This window comes from Hyaena hyaena, unplaced genomic scaffold (genome assembly GCF_003009895.1).
Source record: "Hyaena hyaena isolate Hyena2069 unplaced genomic scaffold, ASM300989v1 scaffold_29, whole genome shotgun sequence".
NCBI classification, from domain to species: domain Eukaryota; kingdom Metazoa; phylum Chordata; class Mammalia; order Carnivora; family Hyaenidae; genus Hyaena; species Hyaena hyaena.
The window spans coordinates 4037720-4053912 of NW_024080661.1; the positions used below are offsets into that span (position 1 = coordinate 4037720).

The 16193-nt window shown below is 56.6% G+C and overlaps 1 protein-coding gene across 2 annotated transcripts in view; it reads left to right on the forward strand.

The window, feature by feature from the left end:
- Positions 1-1937: 1937 nt before the first annotated feature.
- ITGA3 (integrin subunit alpha 3) overlaps positions 1938-16193 on the forward strand; it is a 34017-nt gene continuing 19761 nt past the window's right edge. Inside the window, exons 1-5 of one of the 2 annotated variants that reach the window (XM_039227721.1) lie at positions 1938-3595; positions 4022-4229; positions 11706-11833; positions 12158-12237; positions 15020-15269. In XM_039227721.1, the coding sequence (XP_039083652.1) occupies positions 3493-3595; positions 4022-4229; positions 11706-11833; positions 12158-12237; positions 15020-15269 (769 nt within the window). In that variant the 5' untranslated portion in view covers positions 1938-3492. The remainder of the gene's footprint in view (positions 3596-4021; positions 4230-11705; positions 11834-12157; positions 12238-15019; positions 15270-16193) is intronic. The other variant, XM_039227722.1, reaches the window with a different exon arrangement.

Consider the following 16193-nt stretch of genomic DNA (forward strand, 5'->3'; position numbering starts at 1 on the left):
CCCTTTCGTTGCACGGATGGGGAAATCGAGGCTCAGAGGACAGTAACTTGCCCAAGGTGAGAGGGCCGAAGAGAGCCTGCACTCAACTCAGAGGAAGGATAGTGCAAACCCAGCAAGCACTAAATAAACCGAGGCACCTTTATAGAATCTTGACTCTGTCATTGTTGCAACGGGGGACATTTCACCGTGAACCAGCTCTTCTGCCCTCTTCTCTCCCGAGGCTCTGTCTTCCTAGTCCTTTGCTCCCTTGTCCAGATACTCCTCCTCCAAGAAGCCTCCCTGCCTCTACAGCAGAGCCCATAGCTGGCTTGCTGTCAGGCTCCCCCGCAGAGGCAGACGGACCCCACCCAAGGTATTGCTTGATGTCAAGTCTGATGACGCCACACGCACGCCAGGAGTGCATGAAAAGGTTTATTATTTACATAATTGAGGTCTCCGGGGAGGGCAGGGCTGGTGTGCGGAGCAAGGTCTGAACCAGTGAGAGCGAACAAGGAAAAGAGATTGCCTTCTTGTGGTTAGGGACTGAGATCAAAGTGAACATTTGCGCTGGACAGGATTTATAGGGTTCGAATCCCCCATGGATGTCAAAGGAGGGAACACAGCCCGCAAGTTTTGTTATAAGCTCGTCCAGGTGTGGGGCAAAGGAGAAGAAGAAGGGAGGGTGCTTACAAGCCATCAGCAGTCAAACATCAAAAAATGGGACTCCGAGGGGCGCCTGGGTGGCTCAGTCGGTTAAGCATCCGACTTCCGCTCGGGTCACGATCTCACTGTTTGTGAGTTTGAGCCCCGCACCGAGCTCACTGCTGTCAGCACAGAGCCTACTTCCGATCCTCTGTCTCCCTCTCTCTCTGCCCGTCCCCTGCTTACTCTCTCTGTCAAAAATAAATAAACCTTTTTTTTTTTTTTTTTAGAGAGAGATAGAGAACGAGCAGGGGAGGGGCAGAGAGAGAGGGAGGCACAAAACTCAGCAGGCTCCAGGCTCGGAGCTGTCAACACAGAACCTGATGCGAGGGTCGAACTCACCAACTGTGAGATCATGACCTGAGCCGAAGTCGGACGCTTAACCGACCGAGCCACCCAGATGCCCCAGATAAACATTTTTTAAAATGTTTAAAAAAGGACTCTGGTTCCTCTTGATGCATGTTATTCATGCATCCTTGCTTCTCTCTGTCTACCTTTATAGCTAGGGCTCCTTCTCCACAGAGAAGAGCTGACATGCTCAAATCAACCGATGGATGAGATGAAGCCATGGATGATATGTCGCTGGAACCAGGTGGCTTCAGAACTTTGTCATGCACTTACCGTTTCCCCTTCTGCATCATTCTAGCCCAGAGACCCTTCCAGTGCCCACTTCCAGTCTCCCTCCATCCCTGCTCGATCTCTCCCAGGTCTCTCTGACACTCCCCCACATTCCTTAGCTCGAGTCCTCCCCTGCCCCTGCTACCAGGCGCCCTGCTCTCACTCCCACATTCCCTCAGGATACTCCCCTGGAGTGGAAAAACCACCCCTCATCCCTTTCCTGCTCCCAGCCCTGGGATCGGACGTGCTGGTCATTCCTGTTTGGGATGGCCAAAGAGATAACGCCTGGCACAGAGCCCATCTGTCATCACAGGACTCTCAAAGCTGTTTCAGGTGGGACCCCCACCGACACTTAACAGCCACCCTGGCCCCTACTCTCCTGACCCTGGATGCCAGGAACATGGTGGAGGACCCCAGCCCGAAGGAGAACAAGGTAACTGGTCAACTTCCACCCAGGCCAGGAGGAGAGGCTGGGTGGCTCTGGGTGGCTGGGACAGCTCTGGAACAGATGCTGTCCTAAGGGCATACAGGGATGAACGTCGTCTCGCAGAACACCACAGAGAACGCTGTTACTGCAGCTGCTTTCATTCAGATGTCTCTGGCTGGCTGACCAACATCTGCCTGGTACCTGTCTCTTAAAGACATAGATGTCGCCGGGAGCTTCCGGTCCTGGCCCCGACTCGAATGAGCTGGGTGATCTTGGATGTCCAGGTTCCCTCCTAAGTCAAATGAGGACGATAATCCTGACGTCACAGAGAGGCCAGGAGGATGAAATAAGAGTCTGCACGTGGAATGATTCATAAACTGTAATGTTCAAGTCCCCTTTCCAGCCTCTGAATCTAATTTTGCACTCCTAGCTCCTTATTCCTTTCCTTAAAGAGGTCTCCAAATTACACACATTTCAGGCTCCCCCCCAAACCTAGACCAGTTCCAAGTATTGTACAAATGTTACTGATTAGCACAAGTGGTCAAGGACTCTGAGGCCAGATAATACAGGATAAAAATCTGAGCTGTGTGTTCCTCACCAAGTTGCTTAACCTCTCTGAGCCTCGGTTTCCTCATCTTAAAACAGATCATCTTCCAAGGTTGATGTGAAGCTTTAGTCTAATAATCTTTGTAAAGCCCTTAGCATAGTTCTTGCTGCATGAGTGCTTACAACATAGTTTTCTTATTATTAGAAACTCTGAGATAGGGCCTCTAAATCAAATTTCAAAAGCGCCAGTGCTGAGGTGTGGATTTCTGGGCCAAAATAAGAACGTTCCTTCTGCCTGGAGAAAAGAAACGTTCAGCGGAAGTGGGTCTGTGCTTCAATATGAGAAATCTGAGTCCGTTTCAAGAAAGTAGACAGTGACCTGCTCAAGTTCCCTTTCGGTTAGATCCTGCTGAGGATGACCAGACCTTTGGGCCCCGCCCACCTACCTCCACCTGGCGCCACCCACCGCACACCTAGGGGGGCTCTGTCCCTGCCCAGTCTCCAAACACTCAGTCTGAGCCCCCTCAGTGGGAGGAGGAGACGTTTGGGATTCCGCTGGGCTGGGCCCCGAAGGCAGGAGTGGAGGAGATGTGTGTACCGGCTGGGCCCAGCATCCCGGCCACACAGTGCGTTCTAAGAAGGGACTCATTTCCACCCCGAAGAGCTTATAAGGGATACCAGGAGGCTCAGCCCTTTGGAGGACCTGCTGTTTTGTTGCTTATTACAATTAGCAATGCTTGGTTATTACCACCGCTAAACATCTGTCTGGCTTTGCTCAGGGACCACTCCCAGCCCGGGTCAGGGTGGGCGAGGGCGGGTAGGCAAGAGAAGTAAATCTCGACAAGGACAGCGAAGGGCCTGGGTGCGAGGGAGAACGCCCAGAGACCGCCAGCCGCCACTCCGGGACTCACAGCGCCGCGGAGGCGAGTCGGGCATTCCAGCCAGCGGCGCGCGGACGTCGGTTCCCACCCAGGTCCGCCAACGCCGGGTCTCTCCCGCCGGGCCCGCAGAGGTGGCCGCGCCTGGAACCGCCGTTCGCGCAGCAGTGGCAACCGGAGCAAAGCTGCCGGACAAATCCCACCCCCGGCCCCGCCCGTCCAATCCATCTTGCTGGGGAGGTGACGCTTCTTGGGAGAAGCAAGGGGCGGGGAAGGGAAATCCAAGCCTTGCGGGGCTCTCGACAGGTGTTTGGGGGAGAAGGCGGAGCCTGGTTAGGGAGGATGAGGAGGGAGGGGCGGCGCTGCCCCTTTAAGAGGCGGTGGCGGAGCCGGGACCTTTTCTCTTTCCCCGGAAGGAAAGCGGAGCCCGGGCTGGGCGCGCAAGGTGGGGAGGTGCGGGCTGGGGCGTGGGGAGGCGGGGCGCGCGCGGAGGGCACCCCTCCCTCCGGTCTTCCTTGCGGTCCACCGGTCCGCGCGCCCAGATCCGCCGCCGAGCCGGGATCGGAGGCAACAGTGCGGCCAAGGGGGGCGCGGCCAGGGACCAGCTAGGGGCAGGGTGCGTGGGCCGGGGGGGGCGGTGACCCGGCGGCAGGGCAGGCGGGAGAACAGACCCGCGAACCTCAGAGAGGAATCTAAAAGCGCAGACCCCGAGGGGACGCGAGACGGACCGGGGCTGGGGGCCAGAAACTCGTCGGCGCTGCCGGGCTCAACGACGCGGCCCGCGGTGGCGCGGGCAGCAGGTGAACAAGTCTTCACCCCCAGCCCCGCACCCTCACGCGCTCTCGCCCCGGCCCCCTGCTCCGGCTCGCAGCCATGGGCCCCGGCCCCCGCCGCGCCGCCTGCGTCCCGCGCCCGATGCTCTGCGCGCTCGCCTTGATGGTGGCCGCCGGGGGCCGCGTCGCCTCCGCCTTCAACCTGGACACCCGATTCCTGGTGGTGAAGGAGGCCAAGAACCCGGGCAGCCTCTTCGGCTACTCGGTCGCCCTCCATCGGCAGACGGAGCGGCAGCAGCGCTACCTGTAAGTGAGGCTGGCGGGGGTGCGGGTGGGGGTGGGGGTGGGGGTGGGAGGGAGTGCGTGCGCAGGGTGCGGATCCTTAGCCGAGTCGCAGCCCGGCTTCGAGGGCCACCGCCCGCTCTAGGCAGCCGGGATTAAGGGGGCGGGGACCTGGGCAGCCCTTCTGCTGCCGAGGTCTGGCGGGAAGTGGAGGGATTCGGGGTGGGATGGGGTCAGTAATCACTGGCAAGTGCCGACCCGGCCAGAACCTGTCTCAACTCAGCCCCTGGGCTCTTCACACCTCTCAAGTAGAAGTGGGATCCCCGTTTCCTGGGCACCCTCCCATTCTATACCGAATATTTCTCTCCAGGGCTGGGACGTGGGGAAAATAAACACCTAGTGGATCCCGCTTCCCCCTTTCCTGGGACGAACCTGTGGGCATATGTATTTAAGCCCTCCCGGGCCTTTACACCTCGCCTGTAGTCTGCAGGCCAGGCCAGCCACACCCTCTGCAGAGCCAGACTAGAGGGCCTCAGCTGCTCAGCGGTTGCTGGGTGAAGTGACGGGCGAGTCTGGGCGTTTGGCGCTCTCCAGGATCTCCCCCTGACCCCTTAAGGATGGGGATGTAGAGGTAGCTCTCCCAACTCCTGCTTGGTCTCCTGTCCCCCTCGCCCCCCAAGCCACCCTCAGCAGGGACGCCCGCCCTCCCACCAGACATCTTCCCTGCATTCCACAGATTCATGTTGAATCTTCAACCCTGAGTGTGTTTGTTTTGGTTTGAAGAGGGAAAGAGTGTTTTTCTCTTCTGGTCGCCTTCGCCAACAGCTGTAAGGAGAAGGAGGGGGAAGAGCTAGCCACAGAGGAGAGGGGAGAAGGAGATTGCAGCCAGCTGTTTGTGGTTCCTCCCCCCCATCCCCCCCCCAGCCAACGTGCACACCCGTGTCTAGAGGGGCGTGTGCAGGTTTCAGAGGGTTCTCTGCCACGGTCTCAGGTGCAGAGGTTGGTGTTTGGGAGAAAAAGGCAGCTGGGAGAGGGGAGGCTGCCCCAGGAGGGAAGGAGTTATGACGGGTCAGGCAGGCTGCACCTACCTCTTTGGGCTGGGGGACGTACCAGATGTCCACTCCCTCCTGGTGTCCCGACTCCACTGAGCAAGAGGACATGGTCACATACATGTTTGGATTGAAACCTTTCCCAGCTCTGGCAGGGGCCTGCAGAAACTCGAGGAAGCTTGAATATCCAAAGTCCAAACCCTGCCCCAGCCTCAGCCTCTGCCCCACTGGCCCAGCCCAGGCCCAGGCTACCTATCTACTTGGCCTCCGTCTAGCCTCTGCAGGGGCCAAGTCCACCACACCCTTCCCAGCGCAGGCTGGTCTTGGCGAGCCCTTCATCTCGTGGAGACCCTCGGTGACCATCAGCACCAGTTTCTATCTCGGCGCTGTCTTCGCTACAGCCCAGACAAAGATGTTCAGGCTGTTCAATACCGAACCTGCATGGTATAAGGTAGCATAGTGTAAAGAGAAGATCAGGAAAGCAAGAGTAAATAATGAAAAGCTGGAGTAAATCGTGGACTGTGTAAACCCCACCCACCCCCACCCCCACCCGCTATGTGGCCTTGAGCAAGATATTTCCCTTCTCTGGGCCGGTTTTTCCCAAAAAGGGGTTGGGCCTGGATCTATATGCTCCTTCCTGCCTCTGTCGGCCTGTAAGAGGCCACTTGGCACGGAGGGGAGAGAAGAGGCACCCAGAGTCCCACTGCCAGTTTCCAGTCTCGGATCTGTCACTAATATCAGAGTCTTAATTTCTCCACATGTCGGGGAGGGAAACAACATGCCTTCTTCACGAGGTGCCTATGTCTCCCGGGAGCAGTTTAGGGCTCTTGTGCCAAAGCCAGGCCCTCACTAACCAAGATGGCAACGCGAGGGGCCTCTACGTCTCTTTCTGGGCAGTGAGAGATGGCATGAGGCATGCTAGGAGCCCAGAAGTTTCCAAAACTACTGACTCTCGCAGAGGCAGGTCGTTCTAGATAGAGTTCTGGGCCATTCTCTCCAGTGTCCTGTCTTTCCCAGGGTGGGGAGTGGTTCGTATCGTGGCTCAGCTCCTCCTCTTGCTGAATTCTGCACCGTGGGCCCTTTGGGAGAGCCAGCTGGGCCAGCCGGGTGTAGCTGCGGCCAGCTGCGCAGCCAGATGTGAACAGCTGCATGAGTGCACTGCTCGGGGGAAACGAAAAGTCAGGTCTTACATTCTGTTTGCCTCAAAGCCCCTTTGGGAAAAGGGGAGAGGTTTCATGGTCCTGAACAAGCTCTTAGCCCGGGATTCCTAGACGGTTTCTGGGAGACGCGGGGACCCCTGAACATACCGTGGGTCTGCATTGTTCTGGGAGTGGAAGGAGGGGAGGAGCACGGCTTTCATGATATTCTCAAAGAAGGCCTTATTCCAGAAACGGTTCAAAGCCCAGGTGCCGATCTCTTGGTTCAGCCTTATCTTGGGACCGGAGCTCCCTGCCCACAGCATTCAGAGCTCATTCTAACCCAGGCCCCAGCTTCCCAGTCTCTGGAAGTGAGGGGTGCACAGCAGGGCCAAGGTCTAAGGTGCTTTGGGCTTCTTGGTGAGATGCATGAGGCCCTCGGAGGGAAGCAGAGGGACTATTCCTCTGGGAGATAGTCCCTGCCCTCCAGCCCCCAGCCCCTGCTCCGTCATTCCCTCCTGGGAGTCCAGATGTCCTGCTCTGGCCGGACCTTGTGGGCTGCAGAAGATACCTCTGGGGCTCTCTCTCTCCCTCTTTGCCCTTGCCTGGAAATGAGGGTGTCTGCGGAGCCTGGGGCAGAGGTGGTTGTGGCCCCTGGCAGATGAGGTCATATCTGAGGTAGGAAGGAACCGGGCTCACCTGCTGTGCTCTCCCAAAACATGTTTCCCGGGGCAGGGCAGGCGCGCCTGGCAGCCTCCAAGGCTCGTGCCAGAGGAAATGGGCAGAGCAGCCGCGACTGCAGGCAGAATTCCCGCACGCGTGGTGCCCTTTTTCTCTGGCTCTCTCCAGTGACCAGTCCAGGCCAAGGAGCTTTAAAATTGGGCAGGAGGCGGGGGAAGCCTGATCTGGTAGAAAAAGAAGTGGAAGGGGTTTGGCTGGAGATAAACAAAGGAGGGAGGGAATGTCTGATGCAGCATGAGGGATGGTGGTTAGCTGAGGCGAAGAAGGCCTTGGGGAATCAAGTACGGAAAAAAAAAAAAAAAAAAAAAACTATATAAAAAAAAAAAAAAAAAAAAAAAAAAAAAAAAAAAAACCTAAAGAGCCAGCCAGAGGGAGAAGAAATGAGAAAGACAGCCTTGTTTCGGGCCAGGGCCTCCTGTCCTCGCTCATTCCCTCGCTGCCTCCAGCTTGTTGCTCTGGTGCTAGGGCTGAGTCACCAGAAGGGAGAGGGGGCTGGATGGGAGATGGCTAATTCGGGCAGCAGGATGGGCGCAGAGCTGGGATCCTGCATCTTAGAGCTGCCCCACCTGCGCCAGCAGAGTTGAGGCAGTGGCTTGCGGGGTGGGGTGGGAGGGAAAGGGAATCTGGAGGAGTAAGGCACCGGGTCAGTGCTCTGGCCCCTTGGGCTCCTCCAAGTTAACTGAAGGCTTCCCACTCGAGCCGCCCCAGCACCTCCTCCGGGCAAGGATCCTGGGAAGTTGAATCTGACAGGCAGTGTGTCTCTGAGCATCACCCCCCCCCAGTCCCCCCCCCCCCCCGGGGAGCCACCCTGGTGCCTTAACTGCCCCTGGATCCTGTTCCCCAGCCCCCTCCCATTCTGCTGCGTTTGGCCGTTGCAGTGCATTAGCTTTGAACCGCTCCAGGAAGAGTGATGGAATGGGGGTGAGGAAGTGCTTTGATGGGACTTGGAGCCCAAGGGGATCCCCAGAGGCCAGGAGGGGCTTGGCTGGCTGGAGCCAAAGGAGAGGCTGAGGAGGCAGCTCTTTGAAAGCCCTTGAGAGGTCATTTCATCCATCCCCCTAGTTCCCAGAGGGGCCCAGCCCTGCTTGGAGAGAGGCCGGCTGATCTCCCTCCTTCCGTGCTCCCAGAGCTAGCCTTCCTTCTGACTGCCGCCTAGAGGGGGCGCTCAGTGGTGGTCTGGGAGAGGTCGGCTTTTGACTCACTGATTGGGAGCAGACCCAACAGCAGGCAGCATTGTGGTCGTTTGCATGTTATTTCACATTTCATTTACGGGCCAGTAAGGCCTTTCCCACACCTGGCTGTGTCTAGAGGAAGCTGGACCGGACCCTCTGCATAAGCTTTCCCATCCAACTCCTAGTCGTCTGGCTATAGACCCGCTGCATCCCAGGCTGGGAGCCAGAGGGCCTTAAAGGGCCTCTGAGTAGGCCAAGTAGGAGCTAAAAATACTCCAGGGGGGTTGGGAGGGGGCTCCCTGTGGAGCCTAGGATAGGGAAGGGAGGGGCCTAGGATGTGGGGCTGGAATTAGGGCACCAGTCCTGCCCCACTGCCCATCAGCAGGCACAAGGCTGGTGCAGGGTGAGGGCCGATCAGGTATAGATGGCAAAGGGATTTGTTTCGATCCGATTGCCATTCTGCCTGCCCGGTACCCCAGGAGGCTAAGAGGAGGGGCCCCTCAGCCTAGTGCCTCTGAGATGAGTAAAGCTGGGAGGTCATGGCCACCCTGCCCCTCAGCCACCTCACGTCCCAACTAGGTCAGGGCTGGGCTGGGGACAGCAACACTTGCATTGCATTTCACGCCCTGGACTGCACCCTGGGCTCCCCAAGGCCTCCTCACCCACCGAGGCCTGAACCTACCCCTTCAAGGTCACTGTAGCCATCCCTCAGCCTCTACCTCCAGCCAAATCCGAGCGACCACGCTAGAATGCCCCACCCCACCTTAGTGATTTCACCCCTGTGGAAGTGCCACTTGGGTCCTGTCCTCTGCTCCCTCTAAACAACTGAACTAGTCTGCTATTTGCCCTCGGTTCCAGGTCCCCCTACCTGGTGGGGCAAAAATTCCTGGGTGCTTGGGGTCAGGGGGACGCCTGGGCATGTGCTAAGGCCAGTCCCTGATGCCACGAGAAGTCAGACAGACGGTGCTCACGTTGGCCATGACTTCATAGTCAGAAAGCCCTTTTGAAGAATGAACCAACCCCTTTGTTCCCCCTCCGGGACTGGGAGGACAGCTGCTGTCCCCATTTTACAGATGAGACCCTCACAGCTCAGAGAGGGAAAAGAAACTGCCACACAGGGCGGAACAAACCCTACAAGCCGGCCATCAGGTTCTTTTCCCACGGGCTGGAATGTTCCTTTACCACGGGCTTTGGCTTCCCTCTCTCACCTGTCAGTTGCACCCGGGGGCAAATGTCCATGGGTGGTCAGGCAGGGGACTCACCGGACACCTTCTCCGGCCCAGACAGAGGATGACTAACCGGCCCTGGCTGCCACCCTGGGGCCCTGCCAGCCTGCCTGCTTGCACATCTTAGCCCTGCTCTGCTTAAAGAAGCCGCACCTCTGCCCCCGGCGACACTTCTCAGGGTGAGGTGTGAGCTGAGAAGTGAGGTGCAGGCAGAAATCCCACCCCCTTGCCAGCACCCCCCCGGGCAGTGCATTCCTGACACCCAGTGGGCGGAGGCACCCCAGGTCCCAGCATGCCCGGGCCCTGGCCTGCCCACTCCTCACAGCCCTTGCTCACAGGTGCCAAGAGGGAGCTGCGGTGGGGGGAAGGGGGGGCGTTGCTGTGCACCTCCAGACTCTGGCAGGAAGCCCAGGGCCCAGGTTCTGAGCCGGAAGCCTCAGGGCGATAGTGTTGCTGGGGCCAGATGGAGGGGTAGCGTAGGAGATCCCTGCCACCCAGAAGGCTGCGCCCATCAGGGTCTGGGAGGCAGGCCTCGCAGGGTGTCCAGAGACTGCAGGGAGGAGATGCCCAGAGAGCAAGGAGGCCATAGAGCTATATTCTCAAACTGAGGTGCACGGTATTTGGGGCACATGTTAGATATGCAGGTTCCAGGGCTCCACCCCGCCCCCCCCCCAAGATGCAATTCCGACAGTCCGTGGTGGGCCAAGGACTTTGCTGTTTTATTTATTTTTTTATTGTTATTTTTGAAATTTGTTTCATGTTTCTTTATTTTTGAGACAGAGAGACAGAGTGGGGGAGGGGCAGAGAGGGAGACACAGAATCCGAAACAGGCTCCAGGCTCCGAGCTGTCAGCCCAGAGCCCCGGTTCGGGGCTCGAACTCACCAACCCTGAGATCAGGACCTGAGCTGAAGTCGGACACTTAACCGACTGAGCCACCCAGGTGCCCCCGGACTTTGCCGTTTTAACACACATGCCAGAGATTTCTGATGCCGGTGGGCCTAGGGCTGTCTTCTGAGATACTGCCTCCAGGCTGATCTGCCTTCCTCTCCAATAGCCACCTCTCTGGGACAAGAGGGTGGCCAGGGCTCTAAGCACCCTTGTAGGGACCTGCAGTTATCATCCCCAAAGATGGGCACTAGGCAGGCTGGGGGCAGCGTGATTGTCCTTGCCCATCCACATGCTCGTGCCCACCGCCAAGAACTCTGCCCTGTGGCCACAGTGTCCAAAGTGTCAGGTACCCGGCCCCCCCCCACCCCATACCTTGTATGCCTGTCTCCGGGTGGTGGTGGTGCCGTGTGGCGGGAGAGTAGACATCACCCAGGTCACTTCAGGGCCCTGCTGACCCAGCTTCCCTGACTCTGGTTTAGGGGACACTCACTGAATTCACTCATGACCTCCAGCTCGTCTTCTTCCGTGCTGGCCCCTAGACCGAAGTCCTCACATAGTTTAGAGGGGAAGGACCCAGGCCTCCAGCAGCCACCCCACCCCTCACACTGTCTCCCCTCAGCCCCCCTCCCCCCAGAAGTTGACCTGTGCCAGGATTCCTCCAGTCTTTCTTCCGGTCTACCTTCACCTCAGAAGGCAAAGCATTCCTTCCAGAATCCAGATCCAACCGTGTCACTCAGATGCCACACATTCCTCCCAAAACCCAGATCTGCTCCTGTCACTCCCTTGCTTAGAAAATCCCTCTGTGGCTGCCCTTTCCACCCTGCCCTCCAGTGTGCCCTCCCTGCCGCACCCCCCCCCCCCGCCGGCCCGCTGTACTGGGGGCCTTGTGGATCCTGAGTCACCCTGCTTGCTCATACTTCCTGGCCTTCATACATGTCACACCTTTGCCTGAAGTGCCCTTCCTCCCTTTCTCCTGGTGAGTCCTCGTCATCATCAGCTCAGGCTGGGCTCCCCTCTTCTGTGTGCCTCCCTGACTGCTCCCCACACTGGATCTGGGTAGCTTTCCCCTCCCCCGCTTTCCTCCCCAGTGCCCCCCCACCCCCACCCTGCACTGGGCTCTCCTGGAGGGCAGGGGCCAGGATCCATTCCTCTCCTGACCCCAGATCCTGGCACACAGCCTGGCACCTGGGACACAGCAGATGCCCGGGAAACATGGTGAACAGGGAGTTGTTTGAATCAGGCTTTGGGGAGTCTGAGCTCCGCTCTGCCAACCTCCTTGCTCCCCAGGCTCCTGGCTGGTGCTCCCCGGGACCTCGCCGTGCCTGATGGCTATACCAACCGGACCGGTGCTGTGTACCTGTGCCCACTCACTGCCTACAAGAATGACTGTGCGCGGATGGATATCTCCGAGAAAAGTGAGGGGAAGGCTCCAGGGATCAGCGCTGGGTCAGGAGTTTGGGGGGGGCGTAGCACAGAGAGAATGACCGGGGGAGCTCTCAGGCTTCCCTGGGAAGTTCCTAGTCCCTTGTTGTCCAGCTGGGAGGAGGGAGCTCTTAGAGGAGAGGGGGCCACATTGGGCTTGTGGAGCTGACATTAATGGTGGGCTGGAGAGGGGCACTGGCAGGGGGGGGGGTTGCCTGCAGGAGTAGAGGGTCAGGAAGACCGGCCCCTGCCCTCAGAGGCTCTACACACAGGGAGGATGGGTGCCCCGGCTCATGATCCCCCCACCATGCCCACAGGTGACCCTGACCATCATATTATTGAGGACATGTGGCTCGGGGTGACCGTGGCCAGCCAGGGCCCTGCGGGCAGAGTCCTGGTAAGTGGGTACTCACTGTCAGCACCCCCCCCAACTCTCTCCTTCATTTCCCAGGAGCTGGGGAGGGAAGCAGAGGGCAGGAGAGGTGTGTGAGCTGGGACCTTGCAGATGTCCATTTCCATGCCTCTGTGTCTCCATTGGCCTGCGTGTCCCCTCGATCCTGCACTTATGTGGGGGGTTGGGGGGGGAGGAGTGCTGGCACATTCTTAGGGCCTGGCATGGCCTGGGTCCTGTCTGAATCACCCACTTCCTCTCCCCCCCCATCCCCACCGCCACCCCCTCCCGGGGTGCTCACCCTTCGTGGGAACGAGCTGAGGGAACTGTGAGGAGGAAAGGGCAGAGGAGGCCTGGGGCAGTATTGCCTGGGCCCGCTCCTTCCTGACAGGCTGCTGGCGGAAGAGGCACAACCCTGATGACCCCAGCTCACCCGGCTGGGGTTCGGGGGCCACTCCCTGCTGTCACTGGCCACTTCCTGGCTGCATTCTTCAGCGTCGGCCCCTGGGGGGGGGGGGTCTCAATTTCTGAATCCCAGATAGACCATTCTTTTTTTCACTTTTCAAAATTGATGTGAAACTTACAGACGGTGAAATGTACAGATTTTACCTTTTAGGGAGTCTTGACACATTCAACCCCTGTGTCACGGATACGCATTAAAGAAATGTGTACATCACTCCAGACAGCATGTCCCCTTCCAACCAGTTGCCACCCCTGTAGTCATCCCTGTTGCAATTTCTGTTACCTTGGAGCACTGTTTTAGGCTCCAGGTTTGCATCAAATGCCAGAGGTTAAAACTGAACGCCGTTTTATTTGTTTTATTTATATTTTTATTATAGTTAATTGTCAGGTTGGTTTCCCTATAACACCCAAGTGCTCATCCCCACAAGTGCCCTCCTCCATGCCCATCACCCCCCTTCCCTTCTCCCCCACCCCCATCAGCCCTCAGTTTGTTCTCAGTATTTAGGAGTCTCTCATTGTTTGCCTCCCTCCCTCTCCTTAACTATTCTTTCCCCTTCCCCTCCCCCATGGTTCTCTGTTAAGTTTCTCCTGTTCCACATATGAGTGAAAACATATGGATGGTATCTGTCCTTCTCTGCCTGACTTATTTCGCCCAGCATAACACCCTCGAGTTCCATCCACGTTGCTACACATGGCCAGATTTCATTCTTTTTCATCGCCATGTAGTATTCCATTGTCTAGATAAACCACATCTTCTTGAGCCATTCATCCGTTGATGGACACTTAGGCTCTTTCCATGTTTCGGCTATTGTTGAGAGTGCTGCTATGAACATTGGGGTACATGTGCTCCTATGCATCAGCATTTCTGGATCCCTTGGGTAAATTCCTAGCAATGCTATTGCTGGGTCATAGGGGAGTTCTATTGTTAGTTTCCTGAGGAACCGCCACACTGTTTTCCAGAGGGGCTGCACCAGTTTACATTCCCACCAGCAGTGTAGGAGGGTGCCCGTTTCTCCACATTCTCACTAGCATCTGTAGTCTCCCGATTTGTTCATTTTAGCCATTCTGACTGGCGTGAGGTGGTATCTCAGTGGGGTTTTGATTTGTATTTCCCTGATGAGGAGGGACGCTCAGCATCGTTTCGTGTGTCTGTCGGCCATCTGGGTGTCCTCTTTGGAGAAGTGTCTGTTCGTATCTTCTGCCCATTTCTTCACTGGATTATTAGTTTTTCGGGTGTGGAGTTTGGTGAGTTCCTAAAAGATTCTGAATATTAGCCCTTTATCCGATATGTCGTTTGCAACGATCTTCTCCCATTCTGTCAGTTGCCTATTAGTTTTGTTGATTATGAAACGCTGTTTTAGAACTGTGTTACAGACGGTGGGGTCTGGGATTCCATTTAAGGCAGTCCTAGATCCCGGTCCCTTCGACAGTTGTTTGCTGACCCATCTGTTCATGCGACAAATGTTTAGTGAGCACCTACTGTGTGCTGTGTTCCCTGCCAGCCCTGGAAGCCTCTCAGTGACTCAGGCCTGCGGCTCCTGGAGCCCACAGCTGCAAGGAGACACAGAGAGCAAGCACACGAGACCCAGGCCTAGTTCTGGATTTCACCTGACCCCTGGCTGTTTTATAAACACCCTCTTCTCATCGATGTGCCCCAAAACTATTTGTCGAGCACCTCTAGCGTGCCGGGAGAGGGCAGGAGAGGGGCAGAGCAGCCTAGCCCAGTGCTTAGGAGCTCCGACTCAGGAGCCTGACAGCCTTGGTTTGACTATTCTCTGCTTCTGTCTGGATGTGAGAGCTTAGTTAGAGAATTAGCTCTCTGTGCTTCAGTTTCCTTATGTAAAATGGGGGTGGAAATTGTCCCTACTTGGTAGGGGTATTAGGAGGCGTAGTGGAGTTAATATGTGAAGAGCTTAGACTTAATGTCTGGCGTATAGTAAGCACTCAGCAGGTGCTAGCTGCTATGATTACTGGTGTTGTCGCTATTATTGTTATTATTATTTTAACAAGGGCTCTTCCATTAGGAGGGCAGAGCAGAGAAGTCAGTCCCTTAATCCTGGATCGCACATTCCCTTTTCCTTTTGCCAAGATCTGTAAGCCACTCTCAAACCTGGGACCTCCCGGCCTCCCAAAATGTGTTCCCAACCTTCAAAGCAGATTTCCAAATCTCCGGAAAGGAGACACAGGCCCAGGCGTCTCGGTGGGAAGGAAAAAAAAGCCAGGGGACCTCTTCTAAGTCTTCTCCAGCAAAGCCAGAGGCACACAGGGCCAAGGAGACGGCTGGTCTTCAGTTCCCGCTATGGGCTCAGGCTGTGTGTGTCCCCAGGTCTGCGCCCACCGCTACACCCAGGTGCTGTGGTCAGGGTCAGAGGACCAGCGACGCATGGTGGGCAAGTGCTACGTGCGGGGCAATGACCTTCAGCTGGACCGCACAGATGACTGGCAAACCTACCACAATGAGATGTGTAACAGCAACACAGACTACCTGGAGACGGGTATGTGCCAGTTGGGCACCAGTGGCGGCTTCACAAAGAACACCGTGTACTTCGGCGCACCGGGTGCCTATAACTGGAAAGGTAGGGACCGTGGGGGAGGGAGGAGGGTGGAGCACCCATGCCCAAGCTAGTCCCGGGGACAGCCAGCCCAGACCCTCCCCACTAGAGGGCAGAAGAGAGCCCTTTGCCCATATTGGCAACCACCAGCACATCTGCTATTTAAAATAAATTTTTTAAAATATTTATTTATTTATTTTTGAGACAGAGAGCAACAGAGCATGAGCAGGGGAGGGGCAGAGAGAGGGAGGGAGACACAGAATCCGAAACAGGCTCTGAGCTGTTAGCACAGAGCCCGATGTGGGGCTCAAAGCCACGAACCGTGAAATCATGACCTGAGCCAAAGTCGGACGCCCAACCCACTGAGCCACCCAGGCGCCTCATACCTCTGCTATTTTAAAGTGCTTACTTGTGCCACAGGCTTTACACATCTTATGTTAATTTATCCTAGAATATTCTTATAAAGCAGGTATCATTATACTCATTTTACGGAAAACTGAGCCTCCGAGAAGTAAAGTAAATGGCCCAGGGTCATCAGTAAGTGATGAAACATGCAGATCCATCAGACTCTACTTCAAGCATTTAAAACCTTATTAAAACAATAAAACATGCTCCTGGTACAACTACTGACTGGTGCGGTAGGATTTGGCAAAACAAAGAGTAAAAGTGTCCCTCCTCTCCCACCCGCTTCTCTCGTCCTGTGTCACTGTGCAGATTACTGTCTTGTAGAACTGCCGACTTATTTTAGGATTTTTAAAAAATGTTTTATACATTTCTGAGAAAGAGAGAGACAGCGTGAGCAGGGGAGGGTCAGAAAGAGAGGGAGACCCAGAATCCGAAGCAGGCTCCAGGCTCCGAGCTGTCAGCGCAGAGCCTGACGTGGGGCTCGAACCCAACCGTGAGATCATGCCCTGAGCTGAAGTTGGACGCTTAACTGACTGAGCCACC